The 20,189-nt window shown below is 42.2% G+C and overlaps 1 protein-coding gene across 7 annotated transcripts in view; it reads right to left on the bottom strand.

Moving 5' to 3' along the window:
• Positions 1-14,789: 14,789 nt before the first annotated feature.
• LOC134213036 (histidine decarboxylase) overlaps positions 14,790-20,189 on the bottom strand; it is an 87,842-nt gene continuing 82,442 nt past the window's right edge. For 5 of the 7 annotated variants that reach the window (XM_062691530.1, XM_062691531.1, XM_062691529.1 and 2 more), the window contains one exon: positions 14,790-16,869. In XM_062691530.1, the coding sequence (XP_062547514.1) occupies positions 15,929-16,869 (941 nt within the window). In that variant the 3' untranslated portion in view covers positions 14,790-15,928. The remainder of the gene's footprint in view (positions 16,870-20,189) is intronic. The other 2 variants (XM_062691533.1, XM_062691534.1) reach the window with 2 other exon arrangements.

Raw genomic sequence — 20,189 nt, forward strand, 5'->3', positions numbered from 1 at the left:
TGATTCTTAAATGTGGATATGTTACGACCGAAACATCCGTACAATGTGGCCGAAAAAATAACGATTACCACCAACCGTAACATGAAATCGCGGTGTGCGATCCATTGCCATAATAATATCTGGATAAGTAGATTGCAGAAATGAACTTTTTTTCAATAAGCCTCCATTTCAGTGTGTGTGTCAAGACTGCTTGATATACTACACAGGAGCTTCATTTTGGACAATTTTCCCTACTCTTGTTTTGCCGCAAAACCAACCAAACACGCGAAAATCTAATTATGGAAGTCGATTGAAGTTACCATGCGCAAGCACACCCAACTTGCAATTGTGCTCTATATAGGCATAATCAGAGATTCCCAATGATGGATTCGACAGGCTTGAGCCTCTGTACTATTCACTGGTTTCAAATTATGAACCTCAGTGGGATGCTACATAGGCATTTACTACAAAGCATCGTGATAAAAAATATCATGTAGGGTGGATCCGTCTTCGAACAAAGTAGCAAGGGACGATGTTATTGTTGAAATTGAGTTTCCAGATGGCAAAATAACTAGCAGATGCAATAATAATTGTACTACAGATATGATGCCCGTGTTGGTCGACCAAAATTGTTAGAAAGGAAAGAAAACACATGTGTTTGCTATTCGAAAATACAAGGCTTCGAAATAAATCCCTAAATTATCACAACTTCCCCGGACCTCTTCAAAGAGCCCTTACTCAGCCGGCAAGGGCCAACTCAGGACGGACGGGTAGATGAATGCGGTATCAAATGAGAGTTCAATGTTCCACCAGTCAACCATTCAATAGCCCAGCGTCGAGGCCGCCAAGCTGACGGCCACAACAACGGCGATGATGAAGTAGTTTGAGCGCAAGCATAAAAAAAGGAGCACCATCATAATATAGAGAAAAATGCTACAGTTTTACCTTCAGTTACTGTATGAGGTGCAAAATAAACCATTTAACTAAGAGTGAAGGTGCTGTGGAACGGCAAGTAAGAAATCCACATAGGAAAACACAAAACAATGAGCGCTTCATTCGAGTTTAGTTGGAAAACAAAATTTCCATTGCGTGGTTTTTGGTTTACCATTTTTATGAATTGATAAACAAATAACTATTATCCGTAGCAATCGAATTTCGAGAAGCCATATGCGTAAGAGTACTTTCATAGGCAATGCATAACCATATGCAATCATCACGCCCCCAAACGAGGTGCTAAACGCTAATTGGTTGGGCTTGCAGTGTTTATTGTTGGCATAGTTGTGTAAGGAAATTTTTCGGATGAAAAATTTGAACAATGAACTGTTTATGTTTATGTAAAATTAGTCTTGTTGTTGTATTTAATTTCAGACTGTCGTGAGGTTTTGGTAGAGGATTCCAGATGTATTCGCAGTCACGACAACGCTGGTCACGTGATGTGTATGGCCAATTTAACATGGTGTGTATCTCTCGTGTTTATGAACAAATTTATTAATATATTATTGACCTAAGACTGGCATGACCTGTGCTATACATAAAAGTGGTCACCGTCCTGCTCAATCCAGGGCTTAACGTCGTTAAACACGCATTCTACGGAGGTCCTCAATCTTTCGTCCACACTATTTAAGCACTATTTAGAAGCATTTTCAACGGTTCACTATCCGACATTCTCGTTAAGAGCCCGTTCACTACAGTTGTCTGATTTATCGTAAGACATCATGATCGATATGAAGATTTGCCATCCCCATGAGCAATGTTGTTGTTTTACATTCCCTGTACGTAGCGTATTTTAAAATTGAAACCCTTATTTTTAGATCGGGCATCCCTAATAATCATTTTATTCGTTTGTTTTATTGACCTATGTAGATTGAAGATGGATGAAAATAATTGTCCTCCTAAACGGGTCTACCTCAACTGTCTCATACGCAGGTGGATGTGAGTTTAATTCCATGCTCGTTCCATTCTTCTACTTTGTATATTTCTCTATATTGCTCATGGTCTAGCAGCTGCTAGAATTTGAAATGGTCTGCATACCGTTTTCATCTTCTATCCTATACCTACAACTTCACAAATTCTAGCAGTAACAGGTTAGAGTTTGAAATGAACGAAAGCTCGTTTCAGCATTCAATTAGAATACAGGGCATTCTTGCAGTCACATTGATGAGTGAGAGTTACACAGCCACAAAAATGCCTGGTACGGTCGTGTTAATTGTTCTTTTAAACATATATTTGAACCTATGCACAGATTCCTGGTTTTATGAGAAGGGTAATGCTGTTAGAAATATTGACATTTGAGCTTCAATAAAATCACATGAACTATTTTTGTGACTGTGTAATTCTCGCTCGTCTATGTGTTGTTCTAGAAGAGGCCCGTTTTGTATGAATGGCACAAACATTGTGCTGATCATTTTAAGCGTGTAGCAAGTGTATAATAAAGATGAGTACCAAGCAAAAATCGGTTGGTTCTCTGTGCAAGAACAGCTGATCCGATCATAATAAAGTAGCAACTACGAGTGATACGAAAATTATTTTAAGATCAGAGCTACGAGTGGTCAAGAGATCCCAGCTCAATCTCAGGATGAAAGTAATTGTCTTCCTAGTAAATCACCGAATTTGTAGCTTACCATGTAATAAGTTCATTTATTTATTTATTATCTGACTAAGGCCGGAGTGGCCTGTGCTGCACATAAAAGTCTTCTCCATTCAGCTCGGTCCATGGCTGCACTTCGCCAACCACGCAGTCTGCGGAGGGTCCGCAAATCGTCCTCCACCTGATCGATCCACCTTGCCCGCTGTGCACCTCGCCTTCTTGTTCCCGTCGGATCGTTGTCGAGAACCATTTTCACCGGCTTACTGTCCGACATTCTGGCTACGTGCCCGGCCCACCGCAGACTTCCGATTTTCGCGGTGTGAACGATGGATGGTTCTCCCAGCAGCAGATGCAACTCGTGGTTCATTCGCCTCCTCCACGTACCGTCCGCCATCTGCACCCCACCATAGATGGTACGCAACACTTTTCTTTCAAAAACTCCCAGTGCGCGTTGGTCCTCCACGAGCATCGTCCAGGTCTCGTGTCCGTAGAGAACTACCGGTCTTATAAGCGTTTTGTAGATAGTCAGTTTGGTACGGCGGCGAACTCTATTCGATCGGAGCGTCTTACGGAGTCCAAAGTACGTACGATTTCCAGCCACTATGCGTCTCCGAATTTCTTTGCTGGTATCATTTTCGGCATTAACCAGTGAGCCCAAATACATAAATTCTTCTATCACCTCGATTTCGTCATCACCAATGCAAACTCGCGGTGGGTGGCTCACATTGTCTTCTCTTGAACCTCTTCCTATCATGTACTTCGTCTTCGACGTATTGATGACTAGTCCGATCCGCTTGGCTTCCCTCTTAAGTTTGATGTAGGCTTCCTCCATCTTCTCAAAGTTACGTGCCATAATATCTATGTCGTCGGCGAAGCCAAATAGCTGGACGGACTTATTGAAAATTGTACCACTCGTGTTAATCCCTGCCCTTCGTATTACTCCCTCCAAAGCGATGTTGAATAGCAGACACGAAAGACCATCACTTTGCCGTAACCCTCTACGCGTTTCGAAGGGACTCGAGAATGCCCCTGAAATTCGAACTACGCACATCACCCGATCCATCGTCGCCTTGATCAACCGTATCAGTTTATCCGGAAATCCGTTTTCGTGCATTAGCTGCCATAGCTGGTCCCGATCGATTGTATCATATGCGGCTTTGAAGTCGATAAATAGATGACGTGTGGGCACGTTGTATCCGCGGCATTTCTGCAATACCTGACGTATGGCGAACACCTGGTCTGTGGTTGAGCATTCGCCCTTAAATCCCGCCTGGTACTGCCCCACGAACTCTCTTGCAATTGGTGATGGTCGGCGGCATAAAATTTGGGAAAGTACCTTGTAGGCGGCGTGCAGCAATGTGATTGCGCGGTAGTTGCTAAATCCAGCTTATCGCCCTTTTTGTAGATGAGACACACGACACATTCCATCCACTGCAGCGCCAGTGCCTCACCATCGTGTTTAAACAGCTCTCCTGGTAGTTGGTCAACTCCAGGGGCTTTGTTGTTTTTCAGCCAGCCGATCTCCTCCTGGATTTCCTGGAGATTCGGAGCCGGAAGTCGCATGTCCTGCGCGCGAGCTCCTAGGTTCATTACCATACCGCCACCGTTGTCTGCCATATCGCCATTCAGGTGCTCTTCGTAGTGCTGCCGCCACCTTTGGATCACCTCACGCTCGTTTGTAAGAAGGTTCCCGTTTATGTCCTTACACATATCAGGCTGTGGCACGTGGCCCTTACGTGAACGGTTCAACTTCTCATAAAAATTTCGTGCATTATTAGCGCGGTACAGTTCCTCCGTCTCTCCACGGTCTCGATCTTCCTGCTGGCGCTTTTTCCTCCGGAAAATCGAGTTTTGTCTGTTCCGCGCTTGTTTATATCGTGCCTCGTTCGCCCTCGTGTGGTGTTGCAGCAATCTCGCCCATGCTGCATTCTTCTCTTCCACTAACTGCTCACATTCGCCGTCATACCAGTCGTTTCTCTGATCCGGGGGCACCGTGCCAAGTGCAGCGGTTGCGGTGCTACCAATGGCGGATCGAATATCTCTCCAGCCATCTTCAAGAGATGCTGCGCCTAGCTGCTCTTCCGTTGGAAGTGCCACTTCCAGCTGCTGCGCGTATTCTTGGGCTAGTCTACCGTCTTGTAGCCGCCCAATGTTAAGCCGCGGCGTCCGACTTCGACGCGTGTTGTACACCGTCGAGAGTTTTGAGCGCAGGCATACTGCAACGAGGTAGTGGTCGGATTCAATATTCGCACGGACGTTCAATATTCGCACGGAGTGCGGACGTTCGTGATGTCGGAGAAGAATTTACCGTCGATTAGAACGTGGTCGATTTGGTTTTCCGTTTTTTGGTTAGGTGATCTCCATGTGGCCTTGTGGATATTTTTGCGGGGAAAGAAGGTGCTTCGGACTACCATTCCGCGGGAGGCTGCGAAGTTTATGCATCGTTGGCCGTTGTCATTCGATACGGTGTGCAGACTATCCGGTCCGATGACCGGTCTATACATTTCCTCCCTTCCTACCTGTGCGTTCATGTCACCGATGACGATTTTAACGTCCCGCAGTGGGCATCCATCGTATGTCTGCTCCAGCTGTGCGTAGAACGCTTCTTTCTCGTCGTCGGGTCTCCCTTCGTGTGGGCAGTGCACGTTGATGATGCTATAGTTGAAGAAACTGCCTTTAATCCTCAGCTTGCACATCCTTGCGTTGATTGGCCGCCATCGAGTCACGCGTCGGCCCATCTTACCCAGCACTATGAAGCCGGTTCCCAGCTCGTTGGTGGTGCCACAGCTTTGGTAGAAGGTAGCCGCTCGATGCCCGCTTTTCCACACTTTCTGTCCTGTCCAGCAAATCTCCTGCAGCGCCACGACGTCGAAGTTGCGGGGATGTAATTCATCGTAGATCATCCTGTCGCAACCTGTGAAACCTAGCGACTTGCAATTCCATGTTCCAAGCTTCCAATCGTGATCCTGTATTCGTCGCCTAGGTCTTTGCCGATTATATCGAGTCGCATTATCTCTTATATTGTTCGTAGTGATTGGTTTTCTAGGCGGCTTATTGGGCCTGCGCAAACCTCCTGTCTCGTCGGAGTGCCGTCGTGTCAGGGCTGTTTAGCGTCCCACCTAACACCAGGACTTGGGCTTGTGCGCTTTGAGCGGCACACGGTCGCTTTGGTGGAGCCTACTTGCGGATATATGCAGCTTTTTATAGAGGTTTAACAGGGCCCACTGTCAAACCCCACCACATCCTAGGCAAGCCCCACAACTCGCAGATGGCCTGGGGAGGGATCGTCAAGCCCTTGGACATAGTCCCTGCTGCCCGCAAAGAGGAATAAAGAAGAAGGTGCGAATTTTCACTAGAAACAAGAAGAAATGATTTGTATCAATATTTTCCTTTAAACTACAGTGCATTATCCTTGTTTTGATGTATTAACCTTATTTGTACGTCAATCCGTTACTGAGATACAGATGATTTTATTTTTCCGGATTCTTAATGAACATAGCTTTAAGAATCCAACAATTTCGCATATGCCCAGTTCTTATACAGGTTTTGTTAGATTCTTATACAGAATTGTTAGAAAATCTAACGTTAAGGACGTCGAAAGTAAGCTAGTAAGATGGTGTGTACGGTGGTCATACCTGGTGATGTGAACGGTTACCACCACTCCTGGGGTAGCCGCTCAAACAACATCAGCGGTAACAGTGTTTTCAACGTGGCAACCGAAGCTACCTTAGGCCCAATGTCCACGTAGCGGTTTTTTACTCCTCGTGGCACTTGACAGCACACTCACTGAGATTTCCCAACGACTACGCTGTATTTACGAACGAGCAGACTGAAGCAGGTACCAACAGGAGATGGAACGCGAGCGGCAGGAAGTACAAACACCAACGGCCTCCGAGCTGCCACCTAAACCATCCCAAAGACCAGTACAAACCCAGGCCGCAAATCAGTCCACTGGCACTTTTGGAACGAGGAGACCAAAAAGATAGTCAGACCAAAGTCAAGGTAGTCAAAGGTTGTCCATAAATACATTCAATATCTCGGTTCGAATACATTCAATATCTCGGTTCGGTACTGGCGGATTGCGCTGAAATTTTGACACAAATAGAAGATTCTGGGGAATCGTGTAAAAGTGGTTAAGTTCACTGCACGAAGCTGCAGGTATGGACATTTTTTCCCCATTGTGCACTGGTTCAAACATGGAATAAACCTCTCAGTCATTGAAATAATGAAATTGACCATAGGTGTCTTCAGCGAAGTTTCAACATACAGCAATGCCGACATTATAGTCAATATTCACAATGTTTAGTGATATTCGTATAAAAGTCCCATACACCAAATTGGCCAAACAGCGTTTTTTTAGTTTGATTTCTTCAGAGCTAGGATGGGATGTACCAATTAGTCATTAAAAATCGTACCGATTTTCTGTCAAAATCATACCGGTTGCTGATTGGGTGAAAATGACAATCGATTACTGCGATCGGCGGAATCACATTTTCAAAAGGCCAGCTTGTTGTTACCTTGGCCGTGTTGCTGGGTAAACAAATTGAAATTTATGACTAAATTCAAAAGTATATTTTTAGAGTAAAAAAAAGTAAAATGAATTCATGCTAGACTGCAAATGATGTATGCATGATTCTCAAGGGTTATGCTAATTTCAAACACTCGATTTGTAGCATAATTAACCAACTTTTTGCCCATTTCACTGTTAAACTCATCTAACTCAATGTAAAAACTTTTTTACTATAGTACGTAGCATCTTTTATAACGAATAATAGAAGAAATGAACGAGAAAACATAATTTTTTACATATATTATTCGGCGGATTTTGCACAAAAAATATTTGGAAGCACTGGTCACCACCTCGTCGAAGTAACCGACTAAGGGGCAAGCCAGAGTAAACGCGACGTGCGATGCGACGCGACGCGACAGTGCAATCTGACAGCCTGTTGATAATGATAATGATCGCTCGTCGCGTTTACTCTGGTTTCACCCTAAGGAACAACAAGGCAGTCGCAATTCAATTGTCACATCCTATCCTAGCTTCAGAGAAGCTGCTTATCACTTAATTTCGAGGAACCTAGCTATAAACCTCAAAACTCCAGAGCCTACTATGATGATTTATTTGCTTATTTTGAAAAGAAAGACCAAAAATGAAATTTGATCAGTAATTGTATTTTTTCAACACTTTTACTATTTGATAATATTTAAAATCGTGGATAATGGTGAAATTATCTTCTAAAGGGACAATAATAATATTTCATCAGTTCTTAAATATTTTTTCAACAAATGCGATGCGAGTTTTAATTTTATTCATAGCACCATGTTCTTCAATTATTTACCCCTCCAACTAATAGAAAATCATTTGGAGGTATCACTTGTCATAAGACGAGTTAATACAATCCCATTGAATTCCACCACTTAATTGTATCTTGACAGATACGTATTTCGACCTCAACAGAAAGGCCGTCTTCAGTGTCTTGTACTTGACTCGACTAAGTCTCTGTCAAGATACAATTAATTGGTGGAATTCAATGGGATTGTATTAACTCGTCTTATGACAAGTGAAGACATTCCACTAAAAAGCTCAAAATAATTTTCTTATCATTAGGAGGTATTTTTTATTAGTATTGGTACTACTGGCCTTTAGTAAACTTCAATTTGAAAAAAAATACCAAAATGTATGTCTTTGGAAAAGTGTTTTTATGAAAGGGCATGAATTTTTCTGTCCATTGCCGATTAAAATACTCGCCCGACTCTGCCCCTTCGCATAAACGACATATGTGAAAAATACTTTTTTCCGCGATTAATCGTCAGAAATCATATTTTAAAAAGGGAACACCGCCACGAATCGTGTGTTTTACCATTATTCATGTTTTTGATAGACCTGTGCGCTACCGCGCTACGCCGCCGCCGCTGACAAAAATGAATCGGCGCACCGCCGTATGAAAATTTGCCACGCCGCCGATTATTTTTTAACACGCCGATGGCTCTTAAAGGACTAGGGTAAATGTTCCATTTTGGACCCCTAGAGGAAGTACTTACCAATATCTATCCATTTCATAGATGGATCATTTATGAAATAGAAATTTGAAATTGGCATCAAGTGTTGATAAATCGCTGAGAATTGTAACTTACTGAAATGAAAATATTCTTCGTTCTGGACAGTGCAACATATTTTGGAACCCCGATTGTACACATTTTGGACACCCCCAAATTAGTCTTTTCAAAGTAGAATTTCTAATGTATCCTGGTAAATTAAGCCGAACCAAAGTCTTGTCAAAGATTCCTGCATTTTAAATTCACAATTTCAACAAAAACTTTTTGTGTGCGTTCTGAGATTTTCAGTGATGTATACTTTTAAGCGTAACGCATTGTAACGCTCGCCTTCTTGATCAAAATAATTTCCTTGAAATTTTATATTAATATCGCTATTTTCGCACGGGAAACCACTGTAACAGATGCTGAATAATTTTATTATATTTATTGGGGGAATTAGTAGCGACATTGTTTTTAGTTCAGGAATCAAGAAAATGTCGCCAGAAGGGTCCAAAATGTGTACACTAATAAAAATCCACACATTTTTTTTTGGCAAAAATCTAAAGAAATTTACAAATAAATTTTATGTGTGCGTTAATAGCCACCCGCTATTGGAAAATCCACATAAAGGTTATTAGTTAATCAGTGTTATGTGTGTTTCCACATATATGCAATGCAAATTTATATAGCCGAAATGCTATAGTAAAAATTTATGTGTGCCATACATAATGAATATGATTGGATTTTTGTCAGTGTAGGGGTCCAAAATTTCAAGCTAAATAAGTGCGAATGTTTTCACCTGTCTTAAGACGAGTTTATACAATCCTATTGAATTCCAATTCGTATCAGCATAAAATGGCAGCTTTTCATCACATGATCCACAGGATGCAGACGATTCCCCTGAGCGAAGAAGGAAAAACGAAGGAGCTACAACACATCATGGAAACAGCGAGGATCAACGGATACAAGGAAAGAACTATACAAGCAATCATCAACAAGAAGCAGAGGAACCTACGGAAAAACGAACTAACAACACTGACACCAATCGATGAACCGCTGAAGAGGGTATCGGTCCCCTATGATCGACACATCACCCACGATTTAGTATTCTCCAGCAGAAGCAATCAACTGAAGACACTGTTGGGCTCCACAAAGGATAGAGTAGAAATGTTAAATAAGGCCGGGGTTTATCAAATTAATTGTTCACGGTGTGATAAAGTATATGTAGGTCAAACAAAAAGATCGTTAGATGTAAGGTTAAAAGAACATATTGCAGAAGTAAGTAGAGCTAAGAGGAGAACTGATAAGGGATCAAATTATGAGTTTAGGTCTAAGGTAGCCGAACATGTATATCTGGAAAATCATTCAATTACGACATCAAACATTAAAATTTTAAGAAATGTCTCTTCTCCGTGGAAACTTGATGTTGCTGAGAGCTTGGAAATCTACCGACAGGTACAAACGCGGTTGTTGAATAAAGATCAAGGAAATGGTAGCTCCTGGCTCTTCAAGTTTATACCTAAGCATTAAGCGCATCAAGCGAGTAGAAATAAGCACCGTAGTAAGATAAGTACCTAGATAAATTATTATACCTACGCATAGTATAAATAGTGTAAGCAGCGATCATTTTCTTCAAGTCGAGTCAAGTACGAGACACTGAAGACGGCCTTACCGTTGAGGTCGAAATACGTATCTGTCAAGATACAATAAAGTGGTGGAATTCAATGGGATTGTATAAACTCGTCTTATGACAGGTAATAGATGGATGTTGAATTTTCTAAATGTCACTTCGATCTGTCCACCCTCGAAATTCGGCATCGATTTAGTATTCTCCAGCAGAAGCAATCAACTGAAGACACTGTTGGGCTCCACAAAGGATAGAGTAGAAATGTTAAATAAGGCCGGGGTTTATCAAATTAATTGTTCACAGTGTGATAAAGTATATGTAGGTCAAACAAAATATCGTTAGATGTAAGGTTCAAAGAACATATTGCAGAAGTAAGTAAGGCTAAGAGGAAACTGATAAAGGGATTAAATTATGAGTTTAGGTCTAAGGTAGCTGAACATGTATATCTGGAAAATCATTCAATTACACCGGCGTATATTACACGCCGGTGTATTTTCAATGCGTGCACCTGCGTGGCTGCGGAGATGGCAGACAGCTCGAATTGACATTCAGAAAACCTAGATTCATTTATTTAGTTAACATCTAAACAGATAACACTGAATCAACAATTTGACGCCACAATGCACGGTTCGAGGCCTCGGATACGCCCAACGCTCGCCAAGTCGTTTTGCACTTGGTCTGCCCATCTCGCTCGCTGCGTTCCACGCTGTCTCGTACTTGCCGGATCGGAAGCAAACACCATCTTTGCAGGGTTGCTGTTCGGCATTCTTGCAACATGCCCTGCCCATCGTACCCTTCCGGCTTTAGCTACCTTCTGAATACTGGGTTCGCCGTAGCGCTGGGCGAGCTCATGGTTCATTCTTCGCCGCCACACACCGTCTTCTTGCACACCGCCAAAGATGGTCCTAAGCACCCGTCTCTCGAATACTCCGAGGTGCTTGCAGAGTCCTCCTCGAGCATTTTCCATGTTTCATGTCCGTAGAGGACAACCGGTCTTATAAGTGTCTTGTACGCAGCACATTTGGTGCGATGGCGAATCTTTTCGACCGCAGTTTCTTCTGGAGCCCGTAGTAGGTCCGACTTCCACAGATGATGCGCCTTCGTATTTCACGACTAACGTTGTTGTCAGCCGTTAGCAAGGATCCGAGGTAGACAGATTCCTCGACCACCTCGAAGGTATCCCCGTCTATCGTAACACTGCTTCCCAGGCGGGCTCTGTCGCGCTCGGTTCCGCCCACAAGCATGTACTTTGTCTTTGACGCATTCACCACCAGTCCAACTTTTGTTGGAAAAAACCTAGATATTCATCTATTATTTGCACTCATTGAATGAATGTTATTTAATTGCCAAAAGTGGTTGAAAATGAAAGAGCAACTTTTTTGCCAACTGTATAGGACAACTCTGTCTCGCGCAATACAAGTTTTATTCATTTCCTAAATCAAAAATCTTTTTTATCTCTAACAGAACTATCTAGATATTCATAATATTGATTCATAGTAATTACTCCTTCTTTGAAAATTGCTCATTCTTCAACTTTGATTGATGTGATGAGTGTGTTATTTCTGCTTGAAGTTAAATGCAACTTGTTATCAACTTGTTCTTGATCAACCTTTTGTCCCTTTCGAAGTTTCGTCCATTTCTATCTTTTGTCCTTTTCGACCTTTTGTCCTGTTCAACCTCCTGTGCCTTTCGACCTTTTGCCCCTCGACGTTTTGTCTTTTCGACCTTTTGTCCTTTCGAACTTTTGTCTTTCGACCTTTTGTCATAGATTTTCGATCCCTTGCTATACAAGGACCATACATAAACATTTTTTTCTTCTTAGGCCAGACATTCAATCAGAGAATGTGGAAATTGTTCTTCAAGAATTTAAGGAATTATTTCTTGAACACCTCCGGAAATTTCTACAAGGATTCCAATTCCAAAAATTCCATTGGAATTCCTGGATGAACTACCAGAAGAACTTTCGGAGAAACTTCCGAAGGAATTCCTGGAGAACCTTCTGTAGAAATTCCTGGAGGAACTTCTGGAGGATTTTCTGGAGGAACTTCCTGGAGGATCTTCCGGAAGAATGCCTAGATGATCGTCCGGAGCAATTCCTAGAGGAACTGCCAGAGGAATTCCAAGAGGAACTTTCACAGGAATTCCTAGAGGAACTTCTGCAGGAATTCCTAGAGGAACTTCCGGGGAATTCTTGGAGGAACCTCCGGAGGAACTTTCGTAGGAGTTTTTGGAAGAACTTCCGGAGAATTTCTAGAGGAACATCGGGAGGAACTCCTTGGGAAACTTCCGGAGGAATACCTGGAGAAACTTCCAAAGGAATTCTTGGAGGAATTTCCGGAGGAATTCCTGGAGGAACCTCCGGAGGAATTCCTGGAGGAACCTCCGGATAAATTCCTAGAGGAAATTCCGGAGAAATTCCTGGAGGAATTTCCAGAAATTTCTTGAAGAAACCTCAGGAGGAATTGCTGAAGGAACTTTTGGAGGTATTATTGAAGGAATTGCTTAGAACTTCCTTAGGAAGTACTGGAGGAACCTGCGAAGAACTTTGTGGAGGAACTTCCGGAGGAATTTCTGGTGGAACTTTTGGAGGAATTTCTGGAAGAACTTACGAGGGAAACCCTGGAAACTTGCAAAGAATTCCGCAGAATTTTTGTGCATTAAATTATCCCACGCCTACTCACCCCGCCGCGCTGCTGGCTAAAAATGATCTATCACGCCGTGGCCGATAGAATTTCAATCGGCGCACAGGTCTTTTGAATAATATCGAATAGTAAAAGTGTTGAAAAAGTACAATTACTGATCAAATTTCATTTTAGTCTTTCTTTTCAAAATAAGCAAATAAATCATCATAGTAGACTCTAGAGTTTTGACATTTTTAGCAAGGTTCATCGAAATTAAGTGAAAGCAGCTTCTCTGAAGAAATCACACTTTAAAAAGCTGTTTGGCCAATTTGGCGTATGGGACTTTTAAGCGAATATCGCTAAAAATTGTGAATATTTACCAAAATGTCGGGTTGACGTGTGTTGAAATTTCGTTAAAGACATCTATGAACCAGAGCTGCCCCAGTGTGCACCAATCCGAAGATAGACAAGTAACATTATTCAAATTACAAACAGAATCGGTACCCCTCTGGCCCGAGCACACAATTCTAGAATAACAAAATCCTGGGACCCTTCAGGTCCCTCTAACATTAAGAATAACAAATTTGCTATCAACACCCCTATGGGCCGATCAAAACCATGTTCCCGAAAAATGCTATATAAATACATTTTATTTTTCTCTATACAAGAGAGCCAGCCTTGTGCTGAAAATCTCTTCAATACAGACAAAAAAACTCTTCATGATCGTCAATCTGTAAAATATAATAGATAAAAGTATTTATTAGCAATTTATTTTATTCCTAGTTCATTCATTGATTAAACATGTCGATTTTGTAAATACTTTTTATACCTACACAAAATTCACAAAAAAAAATGCATAAAAATACATCTTTATTGATTCGTGTAGCTGACTAATAAACAAACCTCTTACTCAACAGGTTGCATGGTTACAAATGGTGTTTTCATTGGCATTGAAAAGGAAAGCAAAAGTCCACCGCACAGCCAACTAATTCGCCTCAGACGAAAACAAAAACACGAATATGGAAAATCAACCGCATGCGCCATCTTCTACGTCGGCGGCAGCAGTGCAAATGCAAACACACGCACCCTTCATCACCCCACCAGCCAAATCAACATCAAGTTGGAAAAACGAACATTGGCGTTCGTAGATAGGGTTGTCAAAGTCGTCTGTAGTGTAGTAGCACGTCAATGATTTAATGATTTAAACGGAGAGTTGGACAAAAAGGTTGAGATAGGCAACGCTTTATCGAAATTCATATTGGCATAATTTTTCTTAAAATCATCCGATTTTAAAACCGGAATCATGGAGCCCAAGAACTGTAGGTTTTTTTTTTCATCTTGAATATTCAAAAAAGCGAGCCACGGACGATGAAGGTTTTCCGGAGAGTATGGAATGCAATTCTAGCTGCAGATCGAGGCCGAGGCCATTTCCGTGAAAATGGTTCTTGTAATTTGATCATACACTTTAAACCGATGTCACTTTCCGAAGACATTCCGAACCTACGTATAAAGTTTTTTTGCATATATATTTTCTTCACGTTCATCGCGAAAAAATACTAGGAGTTATCAGTATTTGGTGCCAAAATCCTACTGATACATATATCAAGCAAATGAGTTGAATAAGAAATATTTCCTTTTATTTTTCAGCTTACAAAAACTCACCCTTGCCTGCAAAGAAATTTTCCCTAGCTACATCAATGGCCCCATCGAGCGGCGACGAGCAAAATAGTATCGAATTTCGCGTGCTCGCCTGTAGCAACATATCTCTATTTGTTTTTCCACCCTTAATTAGTGCATTGACTTCAAGGTTAGGACCCGGATAGGGGCATCCACTGGGTAACGCGAGCAGGGTGACGCGCCAACGAGTGCAGTTTCCACTGACCATCGGGACTTTTTCGAAGCAGAATTACAAACACGGTTCCTCTTTTAGGTACAGACTGCTATTACTAGTTCAACGACTTTCAGCTACGACTAGAGGGCTCTTTATTTGTGTTATAATTGGTTACGATTTGATACACCTCGCTTAGGCATGCCCGTGGCACGGCGAGCAATTAGGAAGTTTTGCTAATTTTCCACGAACAACGCGCTTTTCGCTAGTGGCCGTATTTTGTTGACTTGCTATTTGGTATGATTAAGGGGCTTGCTGTTGTTCGGGGCTTCCTTATTTCTACTTGTTATGTTCCTTAATGCTAGCATATGTTTGCGGTTTTTTGAATTCATTTCCTACTACAATTACTGAAAGCTTTAACATGACTTATGCTCACTAATGTGTAAAACGCGCTATTAGTAATGATCGATATTTTTTTTATTTATTGACATACACAGCAGAAAGTTTTGCCAGGGAGTAAATGTTTGATGCTATTCTTGGTTTTCAATAGTTAACACTTGGTACAAATGATTGATGGATAAGTGAAGTTGCTGTGAGGTACACCGGGTAAAGTGATAACGGTTAATTAAACTTAATCATGCCAACTGAGTCCAAAACTTCCGTTTCCTACTGAGACCCACATATTAATTTTCGTTGTGTTTCCTTCTTCGTACCTCGTACAATTCATATTGTAGTATTAGAGAAACAAGGTCAATATTACCACACCTCATGAAAAATTTAAAAAATCATTGAAAATATTTTAAAAGTTTCAATTTTTTATCTAGAAGATGATGTGCGCGCCGCCGCACCATGCCGTCACCAGTGACAGTTTTTGAAACCACAACGCCGTTGACATTTTTCCACCTGTCATGCCGCTCATCTATAGTTTTTCCACACCATGGAAATTCTTATGGTTTTCCCATCGAAGTTCCGAAGAATCGGTGCATGTTCTAATGTAATACAAAATCTTGAGTTTTCATTTGGCATCACTTGGTCCGGTGCATCTCATGAAATACATCAGCACTTCCTTATTATGTCTTCTCATTCGAAGACCGCAATGGATGGGTACACACCGTACTCGATTGTCTTTAACAACAATCCTATCAACTAACAACCTTGGAAGCGATTTTCAGATTTACATCAATTTTCATACAAACAAAGCTACTACAAAATTGATTACAACAACAAATATGTTCAACTCTACCATTTCGCTATAACTTGACCGTATGATGTCCACACTTCCGGCAAACCTTAACATTTTCGTAAATGATCTCATCGTCGCAATAACTCTTTCTCATATTGCGCCATCTTGCATCGCTTTCCGTTTCCCCTTCAAACTCCCGCATACCATCCTCTTCTATTGCCTCCTGCTGCGGGCAAATTTGCTCCATCTTTTCCACAAAATTCTCCTCAAACTCAAGCACATTCGTCATCAGCACCTCTTCACTCGCATCCGCATCGTGGTTGTGATAGACCGGGTCGAAATTAATACACCTTCCATCCTCATCGGAGATGCAGCACTGAAATTTCGGAGCAATTAAATTCAATTTCTTCCATTCCTGCTCGCCCTCCAAAACTATTTCATCACTAATCAACTCCTGAATCGTCGAGATTTGTCTCCGGAAGGGTTTTCTCGGGATGTCGTTCTGGGACAGAACACGCTTCGTCGACTGCTTCGGGCATAAGATGTCGAAACTCTTGTTATAGAACGCATACCGAATGCTGGGCTCAGATTGGCGTTTCTCCGGAAACACATTCGGTCTGGTCAGTGAGAACAGGTGCGAATTGTCCGAGCAGCGACGTTTCGAGCTCTGTCCCTGGTTGAAGCTAGAGCAGCTGTTCTCGTCAATCGAGTCCAGATTGGACTCGAATGAAGCTCTAACGGAATTGATGGTGGAAGCCAGCGTGGAAGGATTCGAGATCAGATCCAGCATATCGATTGAACAGTATGGTTCGGATTTACTGCAGGCGGTTGTTTTGTCCAGGTGATTGCTATTGATAAGTGCCGCGTGGTTGCGGCTAATTTGGGCATGAATCATGCCGACATCCACACTTTGGGACCGGAGCTGACGCCGCGGGGTTGAGGGTGGCGTCCGGCAGGGTAGCGGAATCGGTAGCAGGAACTGGGTGTCGAGATTCTCCAATGGAATGTCTGTGGGCCGAGAAACAGATATATGCAAAGAAATTGAAATAAGTGCAAATTTAAATTATAGTAATCCTACAGATAGGCATTATTGTCATCTCACGTGAGAAATTGAAAATATATCGATTCGACATTCCAGAAAAATGAAAAATATATAGATTTCTGTTTTTTCTTGAATTACATCATAAGACTAGATACAATCCCAAAGTTGGTTAAAAACATAAATATAACAAGTATTTATAAGTATTTCAAGTATTCAAGTATTTAAAGTTTTTTGAGAACCTACTAAAGCTTGAACCTATGTCTAGTGATAGATAGTATAGAATGCGTGCATGGTATCAGTTAATGGTCATCTAAGAAATACCTGGAGTAAGGCCCTTAGATCTACACGTGAAACCAGAGATCACACAATTTGTTTCTTCATCAATAACTGTCCCCATTATGGAGATTGTTCTAAAGACTCCATGTAGTTCGTAGACAACCTGGAACCAATGATAACAACAAGAACTACTTGTAGTTCAAACATATACCAAGAAGCGGTCACTCAACTTGTTTATTTTTAAATAACTGCTTTCTTTACGGAGGTAAAACCACACACCTTGACTCTATGGAGTGCGTAGATTACCTGGAACCAATGACAACAACAGGGCTACGAAATGGTGAGTTGACATCCGGGAAGGGGCGCCTAACATAGCTCTGGTCCTCACAAGTTCCAATACTCACGCTTCCACAGGTCTTATAATGACAATTGACCGGCAGCTAAGGGTTGCGTACTTAGCTGGTAGTGTAGCCTGTCCTTCTGACATTAGCTAGAGTGGAAGGGTGCGTCCTGTGGGGCTGCCTAGGATGTTGTGAGGTTCGACAGTGGGCTCTGTTAAACTTCTATAAAAAGCTGCATGTGTCCCCAAGCGACCGTGTGCCGCTCAAAGCGCACAAAACACCTAGTCCTGGTGTTGGGTGGGACTTTAAACAAATTTGACCCGACTGACCGAGCGTCTGTTCACCAAGGAGGTGCGGCTCCAACAGCGTCTGTTCTGGCATCCAGCGGCTGAGTATGATATGCTATTCCCCGGAAGCTACACCTAAGAAGACAACCTCATCCCGGTGGATAGGGCCAACAAGCTACTGTTCCCGAAACATCAATTTGTTCGAGAATCCGATAATGAAAGAATACGGACTGATTTTACGGCGACGACTCATGTCGACGGGACAAGCGAGCGTGGGCAGACTCTCTGGCCGACGAAGGAGACATTCGCCTCCTCTACGACATCTCACGACACTAAAGCAGGGTGAAGATTAATGCAACGAGGCCTGTGAAAGACGCGAATGATCAGTTATTGACCGACCCAACTGACCAGCTGAACCGATGGTTCGAGCACTTCGAACAACTTTTTTAAGTGCTAGCCAGGCCATCACCATCTCTGCATGATCTGCCTTGGATCCGGGGTATAACACGTGTCAATACTGAAGCTCCATCACTGCTAGAGATTCGAACTGCCATCCAAAGCATGAAGTCGAATAAAGCCCCAGGGGTCGATCGCATATCAGCCGAGATGCTCAAAGCTGACCCCATGACATCCGCCCAACTACTGGATCGTTTATTTCGTAATATCTGGGACACCGCAACATTCCCGGTTGACTGGACGCAAGGTATCTTAGTGAAGGTGCCCAAAAGGGTGACCTGACTGGTGAGGCATTATGTTGCTGTGTACCGTTCTCAAAGTCCTATGTAAGATTATCCTAGCCCGGATTCAGGAGAAGATGGATGCGACTCTCCGGCGGTAGCAAGCCGGATTCCGTGCCGGAAGATCCTGTGTGGATCATATTGTCACGCTCCGCCTCATTCTCGAGCAGGTCAATAAATTCCAAGAGTTCCTTTACTTGGTATTCATTGACTACGAAAACATGTGGGGCCCCTGAGACGCAAGGGGGTTCCTGAGAAAATCATCGGCCTCATCGAAGTACAGTATGAGGCCTTTTCGTGTAGAGTGCTGCATAATGGGGTCCTGTCCGACCCTATCCGGGTCGTAGCTGGTGTGAGGCAAGATGTATTCTATCACCGCTACTGTAATCGATGAGATTCTGGTAGATGCGATTGACCGTGAACCAAACTGCGGGCTGTTATGGCAGCCTATAACCATGGAGCATCTAAACGACTTCGAATTGGCGGATGACGTTGCACTCCTCGCGCAACGGCGCTTTGATATGCAGAGAAAGGTCAACTACCTTGACGAGCGCTCCTCTTCGGCAGGTTTAGTCAGCAACGTTAGCAAAACCAAATCTTTGGATGTAAACACGGCGACTCCTCCCAGTTTCACAGTAGCCGAGCAATTAGTGGAGAATGTTGAAAGCTTCCAATATCTTGGTAGCCAAATGGCATCAGACGGCGGTACCAAGACCCAAGTAGCACAGATTGTCACAATTGAATTACGGTGATCGATATGCGACAAAATTATATGTGAAATTTTAATAACTGCAACTGTATTTGTAACACTAGTGCAACCAAAAAAGCGCAAAAAATTGAGCTACTATGTAACCAACTATACGGTGTCACATTAAGTTACAGTAACTGAAACATTCTGGTCTTGATTGCCACTTTGTAACTATTTAGTGACTTCTACTTATCAACATTTTATTTTTTGTCATGAAACTTTGTTATGTGTTTAATACGAAAATAAAACAAATCTGGTCACAATGTCACTGAAATTGATAGTCAGTAATCAGAAAGTTGAAGACATGAATCTAAAATAACAAATGGTAAATGTTTATATGCGAAGTGATATTTTTATGTGATAGGGTAATTGATCCGATAGTCGTGGGTGTTCCTATAGTTGCGGTAGTACGGTTTGTAGGAAATTACAAATTAAACGCAGTAACCCACATCACCGATCAATTAGTCGACCTGTCATAACACGATGGAATCAAAAATAACATTGGAATCTCATTTAAACTGTAAAGTATATTTAAAATACTTTATTTTTTCTTTCCCTTGCACCAATAGTTGCGGTAGTGTTCCAATAGTTGCGAATCCCGTATAGAACCTATGCGATTCGCAACTATAGGAACGCAAATAACAAAATACTGCAACTATTGGAACACTGTACCAATAATTGGAGGATTGATTTTAGGTAACAGTAAAGGATTTGATGAAATTATGGCACGCTTCGAATAGAATGAAGATAATGAGCTTTCGGATGCACTCTTAAGGTAAGGGAAATGAAGTATGGATCAGTTGTTATGGAGAAATTAGTGTTGGAACGTGCTTAGTTCCTCCACTATTGGGTCATTTACCCTATTAGCAGAGATTAATGTGCGGAATGGAATTTTTG

This window comes from Armigeres subalbatus, chromosome 2, assembly GCF_024139115.2.
Source record: "Armigeres subalbatus isolate Guangzhou_Male chromosome 2, GZ_Asu_2, whole genome shotgun sequence".
In the NCBI taxonomy this organism is placed as follows: Eukaryota; Metazoa; Arthropoda; class Insecta; order Diptera; family Culicidae; genus Armigeres; species Armigeres subalbatus.